The sequence below is a fragment of the Cetorhinus maximus genome, chromosome 14 (genome assembly GCF_964194155.1).
Source record: "Cetorhinus maximus chromosome 14, sCetMax3.hap1.1, whole genome shotgun sequence".
Classification (NCBI taxonomy): Eukaryota; Metazoa; Chordata; class Chondrichthyes; order Lamniformes; family Cetorhinidae; genus Cetorhinus; species Cetorhinus maximus.
In genome coordinates this window covers 19211449-19237552 of record NC_135892.1, presented here as the reverse complement: position 1 = coordinate 19237552, position 26104 = coordinate 19211449, and the positions used below count along the sequence as shown (strand labels likewise).

Below are 26104 nucleotides of genomic sequence, written 5' to 3'. Positions count from 1 at the left end.
CTCCACAAGTTACAGCTTGCCAGCCCAAAATTGACCCATTTATCACTACTCTCTGCTCCCTGTTAGCTAACCAATCCCCTATCCATGCTCTTATTTTGTGTAGTAACCATTGATGTGTCCCTTTATCAAGTGCCTTATGGAAATCCAAGTACACATATCTACAGGTTTCCCATTATCCATGTTGCTTGTTATTTCCTCAAAGAATTCTAATAAATTAGTCAAACATGATTTCCCTTTCACAAAACCCTGTTGAGTCTGCCTGATTACATTAAGATTTTCTAAGTGCCCCACTATAACCTCTTCAATAATAAATTCTAGCATTTTCCCTAAGAAAGATGTTAAGCTAACTGGCCTGTAGATTCCTGCTTTCTGTCGCCCTCCTTTCTTGAATAGAGGAGTTACATTCGTTATTTTTCAATCAATTGGGACCTTTCCAGAACCCAGGGAATTTTGGAAAATTAAAACCAATGCATCTACTATCTCCCCAGCCACTTCTTTTAAGACCTTAGGATGAAGTCCTTTAGGTCCTGGGGCCTTGTCAGCCTGCAGCTCTATTAGTTTTCTCAGTACCCTTTCCCTGGTGATTGTTTTAAGTTCCTCTCTCCCTTTCACCTCTTGATTTACAAGTATTTCTGGGATGTTATTTGTGTTTTTTTACAATGAAGACAGACACAAAATACCTGTTCAATGCTTCCACCATTTCCTTATTCCAATTATTAACTGCCCAGACACACACTCTAGCAGACCAGTGCTCACTTTAGTTACTCTTCTTTTTAAATACTTGTAGAAACTCATTATCTGTTTTAATATTTCAAGCTAACTTTCTCTCATGCTTAAATTTCTCGCTCATTATAATTTTACTCATTCTTTGATGGTTTTTAAATTCTGTCCAATCTTCACAGAGTGTATGGCTTTTCTTTCAATTTGATGCTATCTTTAACTTTCTTAGCCACGGATGGTACATCCTTCTTCTAGAGACTTTCTTTCTCACTGAAATGTAACTTTGCTGAATGTTATGAAATTTCTCCTTAAATGTCTGTTACTACATCTCTACTGATCTACCCCTTAACCTATTTTCCCAGTTCACATCAGCCAGCTCTATCTTCATGCCCTTGTAATTGCCTTTATTTAAATTTAAACATTAGTCTTAGACCTACTCTTCTTTCCCTCAAACTGAATGCAAAATCCAGTCTGAATTCATCTGATCTTGTCATAGCTCCAAGTAATAAGCCTGAACCTGGCTCAACACAGTCCACAGCTAACTCATAAAACACCTTGAAATAGTTCCTACTAGTGAGCAACTAAACTAATGTAAATTAAACTCATACAATAAAATAAAGAAGAATTTCAGTACTTAGCAGCTGACACTAATTGTGTTTAATGATTGTTGTCATTGTGTCTTTTACATTCTGGTTTGTTTAATCTGCACTGTTATACTCACAACATTAATTGGCCTTTAATATTTTCTTCCCATAGGTAACAGCGATAAAGATCCAGCTGGTGAATCTCGGGAAATCTTGCCCCACTTTTCCCTTAAGCACATTGATCCAGACCTGCAGAAACAGACTCCCTGGGATTCAGGCTGCTTCGAGGAGAGTGGATATCCCGAGAATGGTAGGGGTGGCTAAAACTAACTCAAAGCAATTTCGTTCCACAGATAAGGCGCTCGCATTCTCAGGGACTCAAGTGTATAACCCAGGCTAATGCTCCAGTGCAGTACCGAGGGGTGTTCTGCACAGTCGGAGGTGCCCTCTTTTAGGATGAGACATTAAACCAAGGCCCTCTGCCACCCTCCCAAGCAAAAGTGAGGGATCTTCTGCAGGGCCATCTGCCATGCACGCCAGCTAATAAATCTGACAGATTTCAGAGGCTAGATCTCAGGGGGTGATCACTTAATAAGACCAGAATTTTAAAATTTGGATGTTGGAGCACTTTCCTTTTTAATTCTCTCTTTGGCCAGTTTACAGCCTTTGGCTCCCCCAAGTAATGCAACAAGAAAAATGAGCAGATAAACTGTGTTGACCCAAGAAAAAGTCAGTGGAAGCTTATCCCAAAGATCCTTGGTACGTCCATGGGAACAAGATTTCCCTCGGTCTAGTGGGGGAAGCCTCCTTTGCAACTGCTCTCTGGAGGGAACACTAAGCCAAGGGACTGAATCGATGTTTAACTCAGACTGTTAACTCTCTCCAAACCCATTGAATTTCTCAATTTCTTGCTCATTTTGGCCATGAGGATGGACCTACAAAAGGACAACCTGCCAAATTCTGAGGGTTGGTCACAGTTGTGAGAACCTGTCCCCATGCTGTTCAGAAGCAGCAGCAAACGTTAAACAGGGTCCGAGGATAGCCTTCCCACAATGCTGTTGTAGCAAGAGTTATGTTTGGTGTGCTGCCAATTGAAGGAAAGCATTTGTGCTTACATAGGTGCATAGATATCAAAATGATGGGCAGGAAAAGCTCATGGGCACAGGAGGAGGCCATTCAAGCCTGCTCTGCATTCAGTTAGGTCATGACTGATCTACATCTCAATTCCATTTATTCACCTTTATTCCATGTCTCTTTCCAAACTGAACTCAAGAGGTGAGGTGAGAGTGATTGATGCGACTGAGCCAGTGTTGCCAGCTGAGCATTATTCCTGCTGTCAGTTAGATAAGGCTGCTTTTGACTGAAATTATTGTGTTTGCATTACCAGCAAATTCTAACTGGTTTTACTTGCCTTTAGGAAAAAGCAGAAAGTCTTGGCCATTAGTATCCACAGGGTCATCGGCAAACTTTGGGTCACAGCTCAAGTGCCAAACAAACTGTCCAGCACTTCACCTCGCAAAATCTATTGAGAATTTACACATTGGAAGAGATAAAGAGAAACATATCACTAAGCTTCAGGTACCATGTAGTTCCCTAAAGTCAGTCTATAGACATTTTGGTTACCATGGCCATTCAGTGCCCCTCAGAAGGACAAATTGCCAGAAGTTGCGGGTCAGCGTAAGTTGTGAGGACTTGGCGCATTGCCGAGGCGTTCAAAAGCAATGGCAAAGATCTCACTCTGCAGATGAGTTGCACAGTGAAGTTGTTTCTCCATCAAACACCGTCTCAGAAACAGGAACACATGCTGCTCTTCCCCGGCAAGGCAAATTCGGTGTGGAGCCAGAAATCAAGAAAATCTCCCGTGTGAGGCCTCCCCGCTGTAGTGCAAGGCAGCTCTCCAGGCCAAATACAGTTCCTTGTGTGACTGCAGAAACACGCAACGAACAAATCAGTGCTACTATCCTTCAAACTACACAAATAAAGGGCTTGGTCTCCAACCCACTTCAGTTCTCAGAAGAGAAGAACATCCCACCTCCAATAATAAAGTGCGACCCACCCTATCAATCCGCAATACTCCCACCTCTGACCATTCGGCAGAATCGCCATTTTACAGAAGAACATCGAGTACGAGCCGGGATCTGTAATTCAACTGAAAGCAAGAGACTTGTAACTGAAAACAGGGAACCTTCCAGAAACCCTTCCCAGCCACCTCCAGTGCCTGCCAAGAAATGCAGAGAGAAAATGAGAAATGGCATCCATCCTGTGCCTCATATTTTAAACAAGTCAAACCCTTCCACCGCCTGTAGGTACGGATTGGCCACTAACTTGCACGTTCAATGTCCCACTGCAGAGGTAACCAAATCAACCCTGGTTATTCAGCCTCCTTGCTTACCAGAGACTGCACTGCCAGAGACTGCCTGTCCACCACAGCTGGGAGTTAAGTTGTGTACTGTATCTGGAAGAAAGGCTTCCTGGAGGAGAGAAGTAGAACTGGAAATGTTAATAGGAAACAAATTGGAGTCGGAAGCAATTGATCTCACAGAGCAACCCTACTCTGACAAGGTACGAACAAAGCTGATTATTCCTCTTGGGAACAAGCGTTCTGTTGCTAGTACTGAGTCAGTTAGTCTAATTTAAGGGAGTGTGAACCTTCTTTGAATTATCCTAAGCATTGGAGCACAGGCAGGCTTGAGACAGAGACTGAAATTCCTGTGAAGGCCTTAGAAAGGCGGACCTGGGTGGGGTAGACTTTCTGATTGCCACTGCTGATGTTTCTGATAGGGTCGCTTACTCCAGTTGGATGTACTCTGGACAATTTCAAATCGTAACCTCCTGTAACTGACTGCCCCACCCCCCCGCACGCCCAATATTATCTCCTGATACGTCCATCCTCCTACATATGGTAGAAGCCTACTTCAGGGACCCCTGCGCGTCCCTGCCCTCAGCATCCTCTTCCTTATTGTCCCTGGCTTAATATTCTTCCCTCTTGCCAGTCCTTGACATCTCTTCCTCCTGGTCGTCCTCTTCTGCCCTGACTTGCTGCAGTGCACCATCCAGAAAGGAGGACATAAGCTAAGAACGGGTGAGCATTGCTCCCTTGGGATTGGGTGATACAAGGTTGTGGCTGCGAGATGCTTCACAGGGATGCTGTGGTGACTGTGTAGGTCAGCATTCACTATCCTGCCCCTCACCGTGCAGTTCCTTCAATGTGTGTTTTTACCTAGGCCGTCACCACCACATTACATTTCCATGAAACTACTCTGGCATCCTGGGCAAGGCCCAGGCACGAAACGCCCAACTTGCACTTTGAGAGAGTCGGCATCTGGTGCCATAAGCAGTGGGGACAGAGATCCTGGAACTTTGGCCCCTCCCCTTAGCTTTTCACCTTACTGACACCAAATAGGGCAACGCATTAAACATCCAATGCAGTGTCCACACGAATAAATATTCAGAGCTATCACAGATTGGTCACTGATGAAAGCCTGTGAAGGTGCCAATCAACGGCTGATTGGTCCATATTTAGTCAATCAAACAGTTTGATTTGATCTGTAAATGCTGGTCAGGAATGAACTACCAGGAGGACACTGAACTAGTAACTAGCTCAATTTTAATTGTTTTTATTTAAAAGTCGTTATCATTTTTTCCTGATGCTTTAGCATGGCAGATGTGGGATTCCAACAGCGCTGATACAAAGATATGCAGAAGACCTAGGATTTTCTGCAGAGCACGTGGCTGTGACTGTCGAGCTCATGAGAGTTAAACAGCTCCACAAGCAGCATCGAATGGCAGTGAGTATTTTAATCCATAAACATCATTTAATGTCAGTAACCATCATGGTTCCTTTGCCCTTTCCCTGGGCAGCTCATTACCCTCAGCCCCACGCGGGGCCCTTCGGCCCCTCCCCCGCGCGGGGCCCTTCGGCCCCTCCCCCGCGCGGGGCCCTTCGGCCCCTCCCCCGCGCGCGGCCCTTCGGCCCCTCCCCCGCGCGCGGCCCTTCGGCCCCTCCCCCCACCCCCGGGCAGCCCTTCGGCCCCCCTCACCCCCGGGCGGCCCTTCGCCCTCTCCTCACATTGCCCTTCACCCCATCCCCTCATTATTTTTTACTATAATTTGCTCTATTTTATATTGTGCTATTTTTCTTACTGTATCTTCTCACATGATAAGAGCTGTTTCTGATATGAACATACAAATTAGGAACATGAGTAGGCCATTTGGCCCTTTGGGCCTACCCCATCATTTGATAATATAATGGTTGACCTGATTGTGGCCTCTACTTTCCTGTCTACTCCCTATACCCTTTGACTCTCTTGTCAGTCAAGAATCTACCCAACTCAGCCTTAAAAATATTCAATGATCCTGCCTCCACTGCTCTCTGGGGAAGAGAATTCCACAGACTAACAACCCTCAGAAAATAATTCTCCTCATTCCATTTTAAATGGAAGAGCCTCACAAGGGAAAGATCCTTTCAGTGTCCACCCTGTCAGGTTCCCTCAGGATCTTTTATGTTTCAATAAGATCACCTGTCATTCTTCTGAACTCCAATGGATATAGGCCCAAACTGTCCAACCTTTCCCCTCATAAGATAATCCCTTCAGCCTAGGAATCAGGCAAATGATCCTTTTCTGCAATGCTTCTGATGCAGTTATATTCTTTCTTAAATAAGGAGACCAAAAACGTACACCGTGCACTAGATGTGGTCTCACCAGAGCCTTATGCAACTGCAGCAAAACTTCCCTACTTATAAACACCAGCATTCCATCGGCCTTCCTAATCACTTGCTGTGCAAGCGTACTAACCTTTTGTGATCCATGCACCAGGACACCCAAATCCCTCCGTACCACAGAGGTTCTGCAATCTCTCTCCATTTATATAATAGGCTGCTTTTTTAAGTTCTTTCTGCCATGTCATGCATTTTTTTTCTTTGCAGAGTTCATTATAGAAAAACACAACTATATTTTGTTTAAAACTTCATTTTGGGCATTATAAATTCCAGTTTCGAGAAAAAATTGTCAGTTGGAATCACATTGAGAGAGATTTGGTTGATCTAAAGCAGTAACGGGCAATCATTTAGATAGAGAAACTCAATAGGATGTGATCATTAAGTTTCAATCTCACAACTGGCAGGAAGGTGTAATTACACAGCGTGCCAATGTTTACATTGTTCCTGACCGTTAAATATTTTTTTATTATTCATTCATGGAATGTGAGCATCACTGGCTAGGCCATCATTTATTGCCCAGTCCTCATTGCCCTTGAGAAGGTGGTGGTGAACTGCCACCTTGAACGATATACAGGCAGAGGAATTTGTAAGTGAAATATAAAGAAGTAAGAACAGAATTAATTACTTTGAAATGGGGACAGAATTATGTCTGTCCACTCTGGTCCATTCATCTCCCTGGTGACCACTCGTTAAATAAACTTTCTGAAATGTTAGTTACTTGGGAGCACCACTAAAGTTATCTCTGGCCGAGAGACATCATCCAGAGTCATTAATTGGGTCAGGAGGACTCGAAACGTCAACTGTTTTCTTCTCCACCGATGCTGCCAGACCTGCTGAGTTTTTCCAGGTAATTCTGTTTTTGTTTTGTCATTAACTTCCTGTTTCTTCATCTGATGTTTAGATTCCAAGTTCCCTTGACAAGATGAGCAGAAAAACTACAGCCCTAGAAATATCTAATGAGTCTTCAAGGAGCTGATCTTCATAGGACTGCCGTGTGTATCGTTACATCCCCAGCACCTCATGCAGCACTCTGCATCAGATAAAGGCGTCATTTAAAAAGCAACTTTCAGCTGTTGGAATTAAAAGCCTGTGTATCACCAGAGTAACCATTACCTGAAAACAGACGTGCACTGGGTGTCCTTCATTCTTTCATTCCGATAGACTTTGTACTTCAGGAGCTGTTGGTAAAGCAACAGTACAAAATTCAAAGAGTAAGGAAAGGAAACAGAGTGGGGTTGAAAGGTTGGCTGTAACCTTGTTTGAGATGGGTGGGTAGTTCTCTGGGCTGGCCAATGTGGCTCCTGGGTAGCCATGTAGACAGGGTTTCCACCAAGGTCATGACGCCAAGGGAATTGTCAGCATTTAGCACTGACTGGATTACATGCAAATCTACCTTTTAAGAAATCAGCCACTGTTGTTTCAAATTATCATTTATCGTTTTTGAGTCCTGTGTCAAGGTTTTACAGAGCAGAGCCATTGAACTGCTAATCAGGTCAATTCTAGACCCATACTCCGTCTCCGAAGATCTCTTGCACTGCCAATTCTAGACCCATGCTCAGTCTGTGAAGATCCCCTTCACTGTCCATTCTAGGTCCACACACAGTGTGAAGATCCCTTGCACTGTCCCTTCTAGACACATACTCAATCTATGAGGACTCCTCTCACTCCTTGGATTATTATCTGACAGTATTTGTTTTGCTTTCCTCGGCAAACGTCACCACTTCAAAGTATCCTAGAAGTGAAAATGTGTCATAACACTAAAACTTAAAATATATCCATTTAATATTTTGTGATGGTACCAAGTTGTCAGATGTTCTGGTCAGTTTTGGGCCTGTCTGTATCATGTCACTACTCTGTATCGTATGTTGCCTTATTAATTACAGTGAAACTTGGATCCCGTAAAGTAGAAAAGAAATTAGGATGATCCAGAAGTAATTCTTTACGTTCTGATATATTATTTTCATAGTACATGTATATTTGAAATCAAGGAGCAGTTCATTTCGTAGAATCATAGAAATTACAGTTACAGCAGGAACCATTTACTCTCATGTCTGTGCCAGCTATTAAACTGGACCTCTATCCTGTTATCCTATTTCCCAACCCTTTCCTCGTCATCCTTGAACCCAAAATTCCAGGAATTCCACTCTGCCTTCTGCCTCTGGCCAAAGAGAAGAATTCTAACTTCTGTGTCTTTGGCTCCAGGGTCAATTGCCTTTAGTCATGGCAAGTTTTGGAACGTGTTCCATTAGGCCTTACGTAAGGCACAAGGGAGCGTAATTCCCATAGAGTCAGCAGGGACTCCTCAGACATGACCCTTCCCCCCCCTACTCTACCCCACCTTGATGAAGGGGGCTGGGTGCCTCCATTGTCCAGAATCTCTTCTGCCTCTTGCACGTTCCAGCAGAACAGAAGCAGGTTCTGTCCCAGCTCCCAGTCCCTTCCCCTGCCCAAAGTTCTGTGTACCAACTACACACTCACTTGTCCCAGAATTTCAGTTCCCAGGTGTTTAACTAATGTAACAACACAATCTACTGCTCAATGTACAAGAGTTCTGTATAACTAACTCCAAACCTTTAGTTGTTACATCATATTTCCACCACTTCAGCATTTTAATGAATACCGCAAGCTGTTTTGTATCAGACGCAATGTTTTTTTTTAATATAAGCTTCTGATTCTCCTTTTGGCTTTGATGTTACTTAGGAAGTGGATTGTGTGTCTTGCAACATATGGTCAAAGTCCAAGACTCATAAATGTTGACAGTAAATTGAAAATATTGAAAAGCAGCACAAAATTAAACTGATGCACTTTGTGTATTTGAGAATATTTAAGTAACTTATTATATGTTTCCTTAACAATGTAAGTAACTATTACATACTGGTAACAAAACATTCTTATAAAGTGTAGTCAATCAAAGGTGTACCTTACGTTTAACGTCAGGTATGTATGTGTAAATATTCTTAACCGTTCCATTTAGCACAATAATATTGAAACTTTTTTCAATAAATTAACAGTTGGATGAAATTCCTAATTTTCCTGAAAAGCAAGAAAAATTTACCCATTTCTAGTCAAATCCAATAGCTATAACAACAACTTGTGTGTGTGTATATATATATATATATATATATATATATATATATATATATAGAGAGAGAGAGAGAGAGAGAGCACCTTCACATGGTAAAATGTCCTAAGGCGCTTCACAGGAGCATTAACAAAACATGAAACCAGATGTGCAGATATGAGAGAAGATGGCCAAAATCTTGATCAAGGAGGTAGGTTTTAAGGAACATTTTAAAGGAGGGTGGTAGAGAGGCGGAGAGGTTTAGAGAGGGAAATTCGGAGCTTAGCATCTTGGTAGCTGAAGGCACAGTGACCAATGGTGGGGCAATTCAAAATTAAGGATTGCTCAAGAAGCCAGAGAATTGGAGGAGTGCAGATACATCTGGGGAGGGGATGGTTGTACAGCTGGAGGACATTCCAGAGATAGGGAGGGATGAGGACATAGAGGGATTTGAAAGCTAGGATGAGAATTTTTAAATTGAAGAATTGCTTAACAGGAAGCCAGTGTAGGACAGTAAACATGGCAGGGCTGGGTAAATAGGAGTTGGTGCCAATTAGCATACAAACAACAGATTTTTAGATAATTTCAAATTTACAGAGAAGCACATTTGGGATTTCTTAGTGTTTTTAGAAGCACAATACTGGCCACTCGGGACATAGCTACAATAACAGCTCGTCTAATGCTCCTGACACAGAGAACTGATCATTTTAATTGGACTAAATATCAAGAGGCTAAGCACCAACAAAGGAGAGTAATGTTTTGCAAACTCTCATCAGTGTGGAATCCAGGTAGAGCACCAGCTTGGGTAGATACCTGCGAACTGTTATAAAAAGACAGGCATGTGTCCAAAAGAAAGACTTCCATCAGAGAATGGTAGAATGGTTACAGATAGAAGGAGGCCATTTGGTCCATCGTGTCTCTGCCAGCTCTCTACAAGAGCAATGCACCTAGTGCCACTCCCCTGCCTTTTCCTCATAGTGCTACAAATTTTCCTCTTCACTTTATGATCCCAGTCTCTTTTGGAAAACATAACTTAATCTGCTTCCACCACACTCAAGATAGTGCATTCCAGATCTTAACCACTCACTGCTTGAAAAAGCTTTTTCCTCAAGCCTCCATTGCTCCTTTTGCCAATCACCTTAAATCTATGTCCTCTGGTTCTGGATCTTTCCACCTCTCAACTCTGCCTAGACCTTTCATGATTTTGAATACCTCTATCAAATCTTCTGTTCTCCAAAGCCCTAAATTTTTCAATCTATCCTCACAATTGAAGTTCCTCCCCTCTGGAACCATTCTTGTGAATCTTTATTGCACCCTATAAAGCCTTCACATCCTTCCGAAAGTGTGGTGCCCAGAACTGGATGCAATATTCCAGTTGAGGCCGAACCAGCATTTTATAGGCGTTTATCATAATGTCCTTGCTTTTGTAGTGCAGGATCCTGTGCGCTTTATTAATCGCTTTCTCGACCTGCCCTGCCATCTGCGATGGTTTGTGCACATGTACCCCAGTTCCCTTTGTTCCTGAACCCCCTTTAGAACTGTGCCCTTTATTTTATCGTGTGTCTCTCCCCATTCTTTATACCAAAATGAATCACTTCACACCTCTGCATTAAATTTCATCCACCACTTGTCCGCCTATTCTGCCAACCTCTCCGTGTCCTTTTGAAGTTCTACGTCACCTTCGTCACAGTTCACGATACTTCCAAGTTTCCTGTCATCCACAGATTTTGAAATTGTGCGCTGTATACCATGTTCAAGGTTTTAATATACACCAGGAAGTGCAGGGATCCTAACACTGACCCCTGGAGAACACCACTATAAACTCCTCTCCACTAACCACTACTATTTCCTGTCACTCATTTTGTATCCATGTGGCTACTGTTACTTTTATTTCACAAAGTCTAACTTTGCACAGAAGTCTGTTGTGCGACACTTTAACAAATGTCTTTGGAAGTCTGTGTTCCCCAAATCAACCGCAGAACATCAACCCTCTCAACTGCCTCATCAAAAGACCCAAACAAGTTAGTTAAACATGATTTGCCCTGAACAAATTCACTCTGGCTTTCCTCAATTAACCGGCATTTGCCCAAATGACACTTTTTCCTGAAACATCATTTCTAAAGGCTTTCCCCCCACCACTAAGGTTGAATTAATTGATCTGTAGTTGCTGGGCTTATCTTTACACCCTTACACATCATATAACGTCTGGCAAATGATTGAAGGGGGCGGGGCAGCTTGAGAATAGTGGATTGGTAAACTGTCTGGGATCCTGCGCTTTATAAATAGAGGCATAAACCACAAAAACAAGCAAGTTATGGCAGGGGTGGATTTATAATGGAAACAGACCGGGCTGTGGGCAGGGGCCCCGCAATCAACAGGGGGGGGAAGAAGGGGGCCAAAATGATGAGCGAGTGCTGAACTGTCGGGAGTGCTGAGTCTTTCAGTTGTCTGCTCGGCCGTGTATAGAAACATCTGGCAGACCCCCGCCCTCCCTCTCAAGACACTGAAACAAACCATCACAGGGAGTCGAGGCAGAACTTGGGCAAGTCCGCCGAGTCTTTGCAAAGAGCGCGACCCAAGAGTCTCAGGATGGCCAGTTAGGGCAAGAGCCCCCGACCTAAAGAGCTTTAAATCAGCCACGGGCAGTGTGAACTGCAGCCCCCTTGGCTGAGCTGGGAGCTGGCGGGGGCCGGGGGGGTAAGGATGGGGAGATGACCAAGGGAGAGTGGGCAGGCGGGCATGGGCTATTGGTAAACCCAAGACTGGACCCCACCCCCCGCAGGTTAGGAAGCCGGAGCTGAGGCCAGGCTTGGGGCGCGGCTGAGAGGCGCTGGATTCGACCCGGCTTCACCTACCCTTGAATTTGGATCTCAAGCACTTACCATATCTCTCTCACTCCCACAACCCCCTTCCCCCCACCCCCTCCTCCTCAGTCACCACCCAACCAGTTTCTTACTGCAGAGTAAAGGCGCATTTTAAAGTGTTATTGGGCAAGGTGACCACATCAATCTCAGGGTAGCAAAAACTAATGGCAGGGAGTCTTCTTAGAGACCCTCTTCCTCACCCCCACCCCTCTTCCTCACCCCCACCCCTCTTCCTCACCCCCACCCCCAAAAAAACACTGCCTTAGACCATTCTGAAGAATCATCTTTCAGGTCAAGGCTTTCAGAGCAGTTTCAGTAAATAATTGAGAACATGCAGACCATAATCTGTGTTTATACAACGTTCCTGAAACCAGGAGACCCAATACCCGTTCCTGTTCAAACTTCCCAGTCCTGATTTTAACCCTTCACGCTGCGAATTTCCGGCGCTGACAGTTTGGGGGGAAAGTGGGAGTTGGAGATTTCCATTCGTTGCCGGTTCTCGAATCAGGAGGGAAGGAGCTGTTTTGGATTTTGTTTTGGGCGCGATATATTGGGTCTGCACTGAATGGAGCATGTTCAGGCTGCGGACGGGTATGAGCCACAAGTCTGCACAGCCACAGCCTCAGCCTCACCCCTCCCGATGTTTCGCCATTGCTGACACTCCGCCCAGCAAGGTTCAGGTAGAATAAGCAGAAAGGAACAGGCTCAAACGGCCAAAGGATGAGCAGAGACAGATTTCAAGGTAATGGGCAAAATAAATAAATAAACCCACAGGTGACAGGACGGGACGGGGAGAGGGGGGGGACAATAAAGACATTTTTACACAGTGAGTGGGGTAGGATTTGGACTGCACTGCCTGATAGGGTGGTGGATACAGATTGAATAGTAATTTCAAAACAGAATTGGATCAATACTTCAATAAGATTCTTAAAAGTTGCAGGGATAGAGGGAAGGAAGCAGGGGTGGGGGTGGGGGGGGGCGGGGGGAAAATGGGACTAACTGGATTGCCCTTCAGAGCTGGTACACACACCATGGGCCGAATGGCCTCCCGTGCTGTATTGATTCTATGGGCAGGATTTTATGTTGGTCGGGCGGGCGCGCGCCTGACCCAATCGGGCGTAAAATCAGGCGGGATGGCGTCGGGCGAGTGTCCCGACATCATTGCGCACTCTCGCGATCTTCCGGTCGGCGGGCGTGCGGGCGCCAACAATGAAAAGGCCCTTTAATTAAGGCACTTCAGCAATTAATTCATTTGTATTTTTTTGCTGCCCGTCCAACCTTTCGGGTTGGTGGGCGGAATTGGCCAGGTGGCCTTTGTATTTTTTAACAAAACCTCATCCACGGGGCGAGATGAGGATTCCGACAGTAAGTGAAAAACATGAGAAAAAAATGTCCATGTCATTGTAAGCATGTCCCTCGTCGTGTGGGGACATGTTTATATCATTTATTAAAGCTTCATTTTCCCTTGTCCAAATCTTCAGCTCCCTGAGACAGTTCTGCGCCCTCAGGCAGCTGTCAGCGCGCGCTCCCCAGCGCATGCGCAGATTTCGGCACTCGCCCTCTTCCCGCCCCCACCCCGGGAGCGCTGAGCCCTTCAGTACGCGCCTTTCACTCTGGCTGGCCATTAATTGGCCAGCCCAGTGGTCCGTTTGGCGGCCGCTCCCAGGCCTACCCACCACGCCTGTCCAACAATGGGAGAATTCTGCCCTATGTTCTTTCAAGCAATTGTTGCCTGGAAAGAAAGCATTTTACTATTTGGGATAGCCATGTGCCTGCAGATCTAGCACACAACCCACCCAGATCAAGCCAGGTTAAACACATTTTGGAAAGTTAAACACAGATGCTTTCATCGGCACATGTTCCTCACAAGTTATTTTGGAACTAGGTACCATGATGGTTGTATTCCCGTTTTGCCAAAATATATTGCAACATGTTACCATTTGGATCTGTGTCGACAGAGCATTGCAGTAGAGACAACATCATGCCAACAGTGTCCCTTCCAACTGGGAATCTTTAACTTCCGTATTCCAACATTGTCCCTAGATTGATATCTGATTTAGTGTGCTCCACGAAACAAAGACAAGAGACACCACATCTGCAGTGGCTTTTTTGAGAACAATTTCCAGTGATATTGTTAAACAGACATGAAAACAGAAAAAAAAGTTATTATCCTTGAAACAAATTCACCAAAGGTTAGGGGATAAATAAACTGATACATTGAAGAAAGAACCTACTGCTCCAAGGGATTTAGTCTAGGTACATTGACCAACCGTCATAATGATCACATCTTTATTCGTTCATGGGATGTGGCTGTCATTAACAAGGCCAGCATTTATTGCCCATTCCCAACTGCCCTTGAGAAGGTGTTACATGTTTCAGGTAAAACACAACCGCTATAAGTTAGGATGTTGTTTAACATTAATTTCTTCATTGGACAGATGGAGAACTGGAGAACACACAAATCTAAGTTAGATCACCCTTAAAATAAACGATTGAGATCCAGCCTCGTCCTTGCAGTAGATTGTTGAAAAGGGAACTATGTCTTTGTGCAGTGACCTCTGTGCTATTTTAGAGGATAAATAATTTCGGAGGGAATCTTTTGTTACAGCCTTAGACCTAATATCACAATTTCATATTGTTGATCATGTAACGAGAACATTGCTAAGAAGTGTGGCAAAAATAATGTTCAGAGGTTTAGATATCAAGGCTGAGATAGACAGATTAGGATCTAAGACAAGGGTTATGGGGAAAAGGCAGGAAAGTGAAGTTGAAGGTTATCAGAGCAGCCATGATCTAATTCATGGTGGAGCAGACTCAATGGGCCAAATGGCCTACTTCTGCTCCTAGGTGTTATATTTGAAGAATTACCATTGACTCTTGTTAGAGCATCTCTATCTCATTTTACTGTTGAAGTAACTAGTTTGGATCCATTCAGTGTATGGCGAGGACCCCGAACCCCCTTGGGGTGAGGGTTTATGAGTCGAGCAGATGGGTGGCGACAACGAGAGAAAATCCGACCAAATCAGTATTCAAAATGGAAGATAATCCCACTGTATTTATACGGAAATCCCTACAAAGAGAAAACCATCTGATGAGCAATCTCCGGCAAGGGGATGGCTTATGAAACCCCTGGAGCAACCCTCGGTGTCGGAGCGGTATCCACCGGCTGCAAATGAGTTAAATCTCAAGAGAGCCTGGATTCTCTGAATGGAGAAGAAGGAAAGCGGACAACACAATGGGCCTGAGAAACCTGCCCAAGCGAATCATAATCCCGGCCGAACTAGGGAGGTGATATTGTCACAGAAACAGGGACGGGCACTGTATATTCGGGTCACTCCTGACCACGGAATAACACGGCCGCTCTCGAAATCACCAGCACATCTGCCGAAGACTTCTCCAGATGCAGTTGGTGAGCTTGATGCGCTGAAGTGAAGAGGGAGAAGGGGAGGAGGATTCACAGTCTTGGGTGTGGGGGGCCAAAAATGAAGTTGAGCACAGGACCCCACTAACTGTAAATCTGCCACTGAGTTCAGGTGAATCTTTATAAACCACATATTGGCCTCAACCAGAGCATTGTGTCCAATTCTGGGCATCACACTTTAGGAAGGATGTGAAAGCATTAGAGAGGGTGTGGAAAAGATCAACGAGAATTCCCCTCATCCCTGGAACCATCAGTTAGGTGGATAGATTGGGCAAGCTGGAGCTGTTCTCTTTAGACAAGAGAAAGTTGAGAGGAGTGAAACAGAAAATGCTGGAAAAACTGGGCAAGACCGACAGCATCTGTGGAGAGAGAAACAGAGTTAATGTTTCGAGTCTGTATGGCACTTCAGGGCTCCTCTCAAAGTTGAGAGGATAGACGTGTTCAAAATCATGAGGGGTCTGAACAGAGTTTATCGAAACTGTTCCTATTGGCGGAAGGGTCGAGAACCAAAGGGTAACAATTTAAGGCAAATGGCAAAAAACTAGAGGCAACATAAGGAAAAACTTTTTTACGCGAGTAGTTAGGATCTAGAATACGCTGCCTGAGAGTATGGTGGAGGCAAAATTCAATTGTGGCTTTCAAAGAAAAACTGGACGATTATCTGAAGAGAAAAATTTTTGCAGGGCTACGGGTAAAAGGCAGGTGAGTGAGTGGGACCAGCTGAGTTGCCCTTCCAGAGAGTCCGCATGGGCCAGAGGCTGAATGGCTGCCTTCGGTCCTGTAGCCAGACCTTTGAAATAACTTGTAGAAATAAGAAATGATCGGGAGAAGGATGGGTGTTTCCACAACCATCTTTATGTTTATCCATTAGATGTGGGCATATTGCCCTTGTTCAGAGGGCATTTAAAGAGTCAACCACATTGCTATGGGTCTGGAGTCACATGTAGGCCAGACCAGCAAAGATTTAGTGAACCAGGTGGGTTTTTACAACAATAAGCAGTGGTTTGGTTTCACAGTCATCATCAGACTCCTAATTTCAGATTTTTATTGAATTCAAATTTCACCATCTGCTGTAGGGGGATTCGAACCCAGCCCCCAGAGCATTACTCTGGGTCTTTGGAATATTAGGCTAGTGACACTTCCACTATCCCACCGCAGTGAGTGATGAGTGTGGATTCGTATCTGCAGAGGGCGGTGCAGAGGACCCGGCGTTGTTGCTATGGCGGAGCCGGAGCAGGAGAGGGCGCTGCAGTTGAAGGACCGGCCGTTGTTGCTGTGACCGAACCGGAGCTGCAGAGGGCGGTGTAATTGGAGGATTGGGTGTTGTTTCTGTAGCGGAGCCGGAGCTGCAGAGGGCGGTGTAGATGGAGGATTGGGTGTTGTTTCTGTAGCGGAGCTGGAGCTGTAGAGGGCAGTATAGTTGGAGGATTGGGTGTTATTTCTGTAGCGGAGCTGGAGCTGTAGAGGGCGGTATAGTTGGAGGATTGGGTGTTGTTGCTGCGGCAGAGCCGGAGCTGCAGAGAGCGGTGTAGTTGGAGGATTCGGTGTTGTTACTGTAGCGGAGCTGGAGCTGCAACTGCAGAGGGCGGTGCAATTGGAGGGTTGGGTGTTCTTTCTGTAGCGGAGCTGGAGCTGCAGAGGGCGGTGCAGTTGGAGGGTTGGGCGTTGTTTCTGTGGCGGAGCTGGAGCTGCAGAGGGCGGTGTAGTTGGAGGACCCGCCGTTGTTGCTGTGGCGGAGCTGGAGCTGCAGAGGGCGGTGTAGTTGGAGGACCCGCCGTTGTTGCTGTGGCGGAACTGGAGCTGCAGAGGGCGGTGCAGTTGGAGTACCCGCCGTTGTTGCTGTGGCGGAACTGGAGCTGCAGAGGGCGGTGCAGTTGGAGGACCCGCCGTTGTTGCTGTGGCGGAGCTGGAGCTGCAGAGGGCGGTGTAGTTGGAGGACCCGCCGTTGTTGCTGTGGCGGAGCTGGAGCTGCAGAGGGCGGTGCAGTTGGAGGACCCGCCGTTGTTCCTGTGGCGGAGCTGGAGCTGCAGAGGGCGGTGCAGTTGGAGGACCCGCCGTTGTTGCTGTGGCGGAGCTGGAGCGTGTTGCCTGTCAGTTTAAGGTTGTGGCCGCAGCGGGTGTGTGGTGGCTGCTGTGGGAGAGCGGCTGCTGCCGGTGCCCGATGGGAGGTGGATCGGTGCGGGTGAGGCAGCTGATCATGGTGCTGAGGAAACTGCTCAAGTGCTCGCAGAGGGACTATGGCTTCTGCCTGGCCTCGGTCCTCTTGTTGAGTTTGGCCTCGCTCTGCTACCAGCTGAACGGCGGGGCCCCGGCCCTGCTCCTGGAAATCCGCAAGTACCTGGGTAGGTGCCGCGACAGGGGATCGGCAGCGCACTGGCTGGGGGGGTCCGAGGCCTTGTCCGGCCAGTCTTGGTCAGACAGATTACATTGTAGGGGAAGAGGCTGAGGGAGTGAGGGACTTGGGGCGTTTGAGGGACTTGGGGCGTTTGAGGGCGAGGGAGGTGGGGGCGTTTGAGGGACGTGGGAGGTGGGGGCGTTTGAGGGAGGTGGGGGCGTTTGAGGGAGGTGGGAGGTGGGGGCGTTTGAGGGCGGGGGACTGGGGGTGAGATGGAGCAGGACGCGGAAGGGACAGTTGACAGGAAAGTGGGGGAGGAATGGGGGGCATGGGAGTGAGCAAGGGGCAGGCGAATGGGCGCACAAGCGGGTGGTGGATGGGTAGTCAGAGGGGAGTGAGCACAGGGCGATGGTTAGGGAAGTTAGTGATCAAAGGATGGGGGAGTGAGCACGAGGCGCCTGGGATGTTAGTGAGCGAGGGGCAGGTGTGTGTAAGGGAGGGATTGTATGAGCACGGGGCGAGGAGTGTGGGAATAAGTGAACGTGGGGGCGGGCGAGGGAGTGAGCGTGGGGCGGTTGGGGGTGTCCACATGGGTCTGATTGTTGGATTGTGGGATGTGCAGGTTGGTGTGTTTTACATACTTGAGGCACTTAGTGTTCTTTAGGAAATGCCATTGTAATGTTGCAATTTTGTTGTTTCTATCTCTTTGAATCGCCAACTATACTTGACTAAAGTTGGGAAAGTGAAGTTTAAATAATTTCAAGCTGAGATTCCTGCTATGGATGTGTTGTGGAGGATGGGAAGCCATTTGAGGAGCTGAGGAACAATCTAGGGAAAAGATGGTAATGGAATTGTTGAGTAAGAGGACGAGAAATGTCAAAAGTGAAGGCACAGATTAACAATGAGCATTTAATTAGAATCCTTTAGAAACATGACCATGCATGTTATGGGCACACCGTGATAAGTTAAGACTGGTGATTTTCATCCCAGGAGATTGTGAAGCCTGCTCACTGATATTTTCCAGGACTGGCTGGAATCTGGTCATGCTCCAGGCAATTCCCAATTAACAGATAGATGAATTGTAAACATTGATTATAAGGAAATTGTTTGGCATCATGATGTGGGACTGTGTAAAATATCTTGTTAAAGTACGAGGCTTAATTAGAAACCAAAAATCGCCTTTGTGAAGAGAGAAAAAGAGGTTAATGTTTAGGATCATGAGTATTGGAAAGGAAATATTTGAATAAGATTGGAACTAAAAGAAGGGCAGACAAACCGACAAATAATCCAGTCATAACAAGCGAGTTAATGGGTTGAATGACCTGCAAACCATTGGAAGAGCAAGGTTAAAATTGAGCCAGAACCAATGTGAAATGGAGTCAAGCGCTGGGACAACACCATATTGACTGAAAAAAGGGACTGGTAATCATGGTTGCTCAGAACATGCCATCACTGTAGATCATTCGGGAGATTGTGTCTGTGCAGGCTCTCTGAAAGAGGTATTTACTACATTCTATTCTCTTATAATTTTCCCCCCTTTTTAAAAATGCTTATTGATTCCCCTTCCCCCTCTGTTTTTAGCAAAGAATTATTATATAGTAAAAACCCTCTGCAATAATGGAAACTTCTTCACTCAAAGAGTGGTGAACCTGTGGAATTCACTACCAAAGAGGATTGTGGAGGCCAAGCCACTGAATTTGTTTAAGAAGGAAATAGATTTCTATACCCTAAAGGCACAAGGGGTATGGGGAGTGTGCAGGAGTATGGTGTTGAGATAGAAGATCAGCCATGATCATATTGAATGGCGGAGCAGGCTCAAAGGGCGGAGTGGCCTACTCCTATTTTTGGATGTTTCTTAACTGCTCTCTTTGTTCTTTTGATTTTAAATGAATGCCAGCCATTTACAAACCCATCAACCAGGGAGCTGAATTTGCTTTATCAAATTCTGAGAATTTAAAACATCTCTGTTAAATCCCTTCTCCTTCATTCTCATGAAGGGCGACCCAAGTTCTCCTCTAATGTTTCTCATCCCTCTAATCTTGGTGAAAATCCTCTGTTCCCACTCCATTGATCTGACATCTTTCCTAAAGTAAGGTTGGAAAAGTAGACACAGTGTTCTAACTGGTGTAACCAATGATCTCTGTAGGTTTAGCATAGCTTCTGCTTTTGGACTCCCTATTCTGATTTCTAAAAGCTGAGAAGATTTGTATACATAAACTTGTGAATTTTGAGCCTTTTTAAAGTTTTACATTTGGTGTATGCCTCCTCTCTTTATTCTCTGCAGAATATTTCAGTTCACATTTCTCTGCTTTACATTTCATCTAATATCTATCTACTCCATACAGCACCCTATAAACATTCTCCTTAGTCGGTTAATCATCGTCTTCACAGCTTGCTTTTGTTTCATCTCTGGCTATTTGTGCTTCCTTTAAATGTGTCCTGTTCATTTGTTATATATTCTTATATGTAAAATTAAATAATGTACAGTTCCTATCAATTACATTGGGCACGTTGGTGTGAGCACAATTTGGCCATTATACACATTGATCAGTGTAACATAATCATGCTAAATATGTTATCGTCAGCCATCTGTATCTGCAGCAGTCTGAACCACGACCTGAACTAACCTCCGTACTGACAGATCTTATACCTGACTAAGGACTGAGTGCTATTCTGATCCTATCCTTTGGTTGCCTCACATGGGAAGCATAGTTCAATATTGGACAGGGATACTTCATAATCTGAATCGCAACAGGCAGGTCCTTCCCCAGGACAGAGGGACTAAATTACTCCATTGACAAGAATCAGATTAGAAACCACAGCTTTAGTGGACATTCCCTAGGATTTTTGGACTAATTCATCTTCTAATGTGTTGCAGGTAGGATGTACAACGAGAGTAAAGTTTTTACCCTCTGTTTCATAAATGAATGCATTTAAAAAATGAAGGTTGACAGTATCTTCATGTGTAATTCATTTCAATACCTCAATAAGCACAGCTGTTTCTGCCTAAATAAATGCTGCAATTAAGACACTCTATCAGGCAACTTAGAAATTGGCATTAATGCCAATGGTTATCACTTTGTGGCCATAATATGTGACTGTCTGTATTAAATGTGAGCATTATAAGTGATGGGAACTTTAACATAGAGAGGAGAGAGAGCCATGATTCCAACAGTGACACCATTGTTTATATTGCTCTGTTCTCCAGTCATAATCAAATCTCTCTGTTTCTGATCTTCAGCTGACTTCTAATCGATGCCCCCAAATTCCCTTTAATACTAGCAACAACAGCTTGCATTTATGTAACACCTTTAACATGGTTAACAAAACATCCTAAGGTGCTTTTACAGGGATGTTATCAAACAAAGCCACTTAAGGCAACATCATATAGGCAAAGCATTAGGTTTTAAGGGGCGTCTTAAAGGAGCTGAGAGAGTTGGGGAAGGTATTCTAGAGCCTGGGGCCTTGACAGCTGAAGACATGGCTCCAATAATGAGCAATTAAAATTGGGAATGTGCAAGAGGCCAGAATTGGAGAAACACAAATATCTCAGGAGGGTTGTCGGGCTGGAGGTCATCACAGAAACAAGGAGGGGCAAGGCCAAACAGGAATTTGAAAACATTGAGAATTATAAATTTTGTATGTGGCACGTAATCAGACATGCTTTGAAAATCCAAATGCACAACATCCCCTGGATTTTCCTTCTCATTAAATTGTCATTTTTTAATAAATGCTATTAATTTTATCAGACACAACTTGACTTTGACAAATCCATGCATGCTGTTTTTAACCCGCATGTTTCCGCAGGGTTAATATATCCCATATTACGATCATGAGAAACTCACTAATTACCTCAATTAGGTTGACTGGTGTTTAGTTACCTGGTTTATTTCTTTTTCCCTTTTATTAAAAAAGGGGTTAAACTCTCCAATTCTCTGACACAACTTGCATTTCCAAGAATATTTCATAGGTTGTATTCAGAGTCTCTGATGTTTCTTCAGTCTGTATGTCATCAGGGCTCCATGCCTTTTTCACTTTCGAGTTCACTATTTTTTCCAGCGCTACTTCCTGATATGTGTACTACTTTATTTTTTCATTGGATGTGGGTATCGTTGACAAGGCCAGCATTTATTGCCCATTCTTGAGAAGTGGGTAGGAGGTGAGTTACTCATCGCAGACTTGCTGATGTAGCCACAGTGTTTATATGGCTGGTCCAGTTCAATTTCTGGTCAATGGTAACCTCCAAGATGTTGATAGTGGAGGATTCAGCGATTGTAATGCTATTGAATATCATGGGGTGATGGTTAGATCCTGTCTTGTTGGAGATGGTCGTTGCCAGGCATTGATGTGTCGTGAATGTTACTTGTCAGTTATCAGCCCAAGCCTGAATGTTGTTGACGTCTGCGTATAGACATCGACTGCTTTGGTTTCTGAGTTGCAAATATTACTGAACATTGTGCAATCATCTGGGAACATCACCACTTTTGATCTTATGAGGGAGGGAAGGTCATTATGAAACAGCTGAAGATGGTTGGTCCAAGGACACTACCCTGTGTAACTCCTGCAGTGATGTCCTGGGACTTAGATGATTGATCTCCAACAAAAACAGCCATCTTCTTTTGTAGTGGGTATGACAACCACCAGTGGAGAGTTTTCCCCCGATTCCCAGCGACTCCAGTTTTGCTAAGGCTCCTTGATGCCACACTCGGTCAAATGCTACCTTGATGTCAAGGGCAGTCACCCTCATCTGATGGAATTCAGCTTTTTTGACCATGAATCGACCAAAGCTGTCACGAGTTCAGGAGCCAAGTGACCCTGGCAGAATGCAAAATGAGCATCAGTGAACAGGTTATTACCCTCTAAGTGCTGCTTGATAGCACTGTTGGCAACACCTTCCATCATTTTGCTGATGATCGAGAGTAGGCTGATGGGGCGGTAATTGGCCAAGTTGGACTTGTCCTGCTTTTTGTGGACAGGACATACCCGGGTAATTTTTCACATTGTCGGTGTTGTAGCTGTACTGGAAGCTTGGCTAGGGGCGTGGCTAGTTCTGGAGCACAAGCCTTCAGTATTACTGCCAGGATGTTTTAGCTGTATCTAGTGCCTTCAGCCATTTCTTACTATCACGAAGAGTGAACCTGTTCGGCTGAAGACTGACATCTGTGATGCTGGGGACCTCAGGAGGTGGCTGAGATTGATCATCCACTCGGCTCCTGAACTTCTGGCTGAAGATGGTCACAAATGCTTCAGCCTTGTCTTTTACGCTGGTGAGCTGGGCTCCCCCATTATTGAGGATGAGGACATTTGTGGACTGGCCTCATTCAGTTAGTTGCTTAATTGTCTACCATCATTCATGACTGGATGTGGCAAGACTGCAGAGCTTTGACCTGATCCGTTGTTTGTGGGATTGCCATCTGTTGCATGCTGTTTCCACTGTTCAGCGTTCAACTGTCCTAATTGTGTCGCTATCTTCAAAAGCACATAAGTTGGTAGAATGGGCAGACTAGTGGCAGATGAAATTTAATACAGAGAAGAGTGAAGTGATTCATTTTGGTAGGAAAAACATGGAGAGCCAATATAAAATGGTATAATTCTAAAGGCAGGCAGGAGCAGAAGGACCTGGGAGTATACGTGCGCATCATTGAAGGACAGGTTGAGAAAGCCATTGATAGAGTATGGTATCTTGGGCTTTATTAATAGGAGCATAGAGTAAAAAAGCAAAGAAGTTATGGTGAGTCTTTATAAAACACTGGTTTGACCTCAGCTGGAGGGACACCACATTTTAGGAAGGATGTGAAGGCATTAGAAAAAGTGCAGAAAATCACGAGAATGGTTCCAGGGATGAGGAACTTCAGTTAATTAGAAAGATTGGAGAAGCTGGGGTTGTTCTCCTCCAAGAAGCGAAGGCTGAGAGGATATTTGATAGAGGTATTCAGAATCATGAGGGGTCTGGACAGATTAGATACGGAGAATCTAGAATGCACTGTCTGTGAGTTTGGTGGTGGCAGATTCAATTATGACATTCAAAAGGGAATTGGATCATTATCTGAAAAGGAAAAATCTGCACAACTATAGGGAAAAGACAGAGGTGGCACTCGGTGAACTGCTCTTGCCGAAAGCCAGCACAGACACGACTAGCTGCCTCCTGTGCTATAACCATTCGATGATTCTATTTCCTTTATACTATTTATCACCATTATTAGGTCCTCCTGTGCCAATGCAGGCAAGATAATCATTTAGCCTGATGGAAGATTGCGAGATACTATCATGTTTTGAGATTCTTTTCACCACAGAAAAGAATTTGGAAAAGGAGTTCTTTAATTGTTGTGGTTTAAAGCATGCTGTATTCTGAAAAAAACTGTTTTAAAAGGCAGTGAAATAATAGATGGCGAATAAACTAATGAAAATTGTTTTCTCCAAAGACTGTGCAGAGAGCCTACAGCACAGAAACAGATCTAATGTTGGTGTTTATGCTCCACGCAAGCCTCCTCCCACTTTATTTCATCTAACCCTGTCAACATACCTTCTGTTCCTTTCTAACTTAGATCCTTGAGCTCGCGTCGAAGTGGCCACTGCTCGAGGGTTCACGTCGATATGACTAGGCAATCAGGTCAGTGTAGGAACTGCTTTAGGAATTGGAATCAATGTGGCTGTAGACATGTGGATCAGTGTGGATTGGGCTTTCTGCTGTACAAATCTGCATTAAATGTGAATGAAAAGAGCCCAAAGCACGACAAATGTGATGCCCTCTACCAGGTTTTTGGGCAATTATCATGGGAAATCACTTATTGCATCTCACTGCCCATCATTGCTTTGGAAAAAGGGCGTACCAAAAGTAAATATTTAACGGTCTATATTTCTGCCCTACATATCTGATCCTTGCAAGGCAATAATTTCTATCCCAGGAAGTAACATCAGTAATTTTCTGTGCAGGGCAAGATGCATCAAATGCTATGCACTCAACAAAGCAAAAAGCAACATTACCATCAGCCATGAAAGTTTTGACAGTGTGTAACCTAACAAGTTAAATTCAACCATTGAATATTTGACATGCCCAGCTTGAGGAGACTTTCCATGTAAATATGTTTTTAAACTAGGTTTGAAGGCTGCCAACAGCAGCCGTGAAAACAAGCTTAACATTTCCAAGATCAATAAATTATTGAGCCTGAAGGACAATTTGCCACGGCATATTCCCTGCACTGTTGTAGTGTTCCTCATAAAGCAGGCTCATGGAGAAGGAAGTAATATATTAGCATGGATAGAGGATTGGTTAACAGAAACAGAGAATAAGGATAAACAGGACATTTTCAATTTAGCAGACTGTAATTGGCATGCTGCAAGGATTAGTGTTGGGGCCTCAGCTGTTTACAGTCTATATTAATGACTTGGACAAAGCAGCTGAGAGTTTGCTGATGATACAAAACCGGGTCTTAATGTAAGCTGTGAGGAAAGAGGCTGCGAAAAGAGAGAGGCAGGTTAGATCTGTGGGCAACAAGGTGGTAGATACTCCTCAGATACTGAAGCAGTCCATGTCCAAATGCAGCAAGACTTGGACAATATCCAGGCTTGGGCTGACAAGTGGCAAGTAACATTCGTGCCACACAAGTTTCAGGCGATGACCATCTCCAACAAGAGAGAATCCAACCATCGGCCCTTGATGTTCAATGGCATTACCATCACTGAAACCCCCACTATCAACATCCTGGGGGTTACCATTGACCAGAAGTTGAACTGGACTAGCCATATAAACACTGTGGCTACAAGAGCAGTACAGAGGCTAGGAACCATGTGATGAGTAACCCACCTCCTGACTCCCCAAAGCCTGTCCACCATCTACAAGGCACAAGTCAGGAGTGTGATGGAATATTCCCCACTTGCCTGGATGAGTGCAGCTCCCACAGTACTTGAGAAACTTGACACCGTCCAGGACAAAGCAGCCCACTTGACTGGCACCACACCCACAAACTACCCCTCCCTCCACCACCAACGCACAGTTGCAGCAGTGTGTACCATCTACAAAATGAACTGCAGGAATTCACCAAGGCTCCTTCGACAGCACCTTCCAAACCCACAACCACTACCATCTAGAAGGACAAGGGCAGATAGATGGGAACACCACCACCTAGAAGTTCCCTTCCAAGTCACTCACCATCCTGACTTGGAAATATATCGCCGTTCCTTCTCTGTCGCTGGGTCAAAATCTTGGAACTCCCTTCCTAATAGCACTGTGGATATACCTACACCACATGGACTGCAGCGGTTCAAGAAGGCAGCTCACCGCCACCTTCCCAAGGGCAACTAGGGATGGGCAATAAATGCTGGCCTAGCCAGCGAAGCCCACATCCCATGAATGAATTAAAAAAAAAGATGGAGGGAAGTGTGAGGTTATCCATTCTGGT

At 44.9% G+C, this 26104-nt stretch overlaps 2 protein-coding genes across 9 annotated transcripts in view; both read left to right on the top strand.

Moving 5' to 3' along the window:
- Nucleotides 1-9045, top strand: part of LOC144689492 (SAM and SH3 domain-containing protein 1-like) — a 141421-nt gene extending 132376 nt beyond the window's left edge. For 6 of the 7 annotated variants that reach the window (XM_078556621.1, XM_078556620.1, XM_078556625.1 and 3 more), the window contains 4 exons: nucleotides 1477-1614; nucleotides 2722-3866; nucleotides 4961-5092; nucleotides 6926-9045. In XM_078556621.1, the coding sequence (XP_078412747.1) occupies nucleotides 1477-1614; nucleotides 2722-3866; nucleotides 4961-5092; nucleotides 6926-7000 (1490 nt within the window). In that variant the 3' untranslated portion in view covers nucleotides 7001-9045. Of the gene's footprint in view, nucleotides 1-1476; nucleotides 1615-2721; nucleotides 3867-4932; nucleotides 5093-6925 lie in introns of all 7 variants that reach the window. The other variant, XM_078556622.1, reaches the window with a different exon arrangement.
- Nucleotides 9046-17418: 8373 nt separating this feature from the next.
- LOC144689491 (uronyl 2-sulfotransferase-like) overlaps nucleotides 17419-26104 on the top strand; it is a 98149-nt gene continuing 89463 nt past the window's right edge. The window contains exons 1-2 of one of the 2 annotated variants that reach the window (XM_078556618.1): nucleotides 17433-17712; nucleotides 24251-24315. In XM_078556618.1, coding sequence (XP_078412744.1) covers nucleotides 24300-24315 — 16 coding nt within the window. In that variant the 5' untranslated portion in view covers nucleotides 17433-17712; nucleotides 24251-24299. Of the gene's footprint in view, nucleotides 17713-24250; nucleotides 24316-26104 lie in introns of both variants that reach the window. The other variant, XM_078556617.1, reaches the window with a different exon arrangement.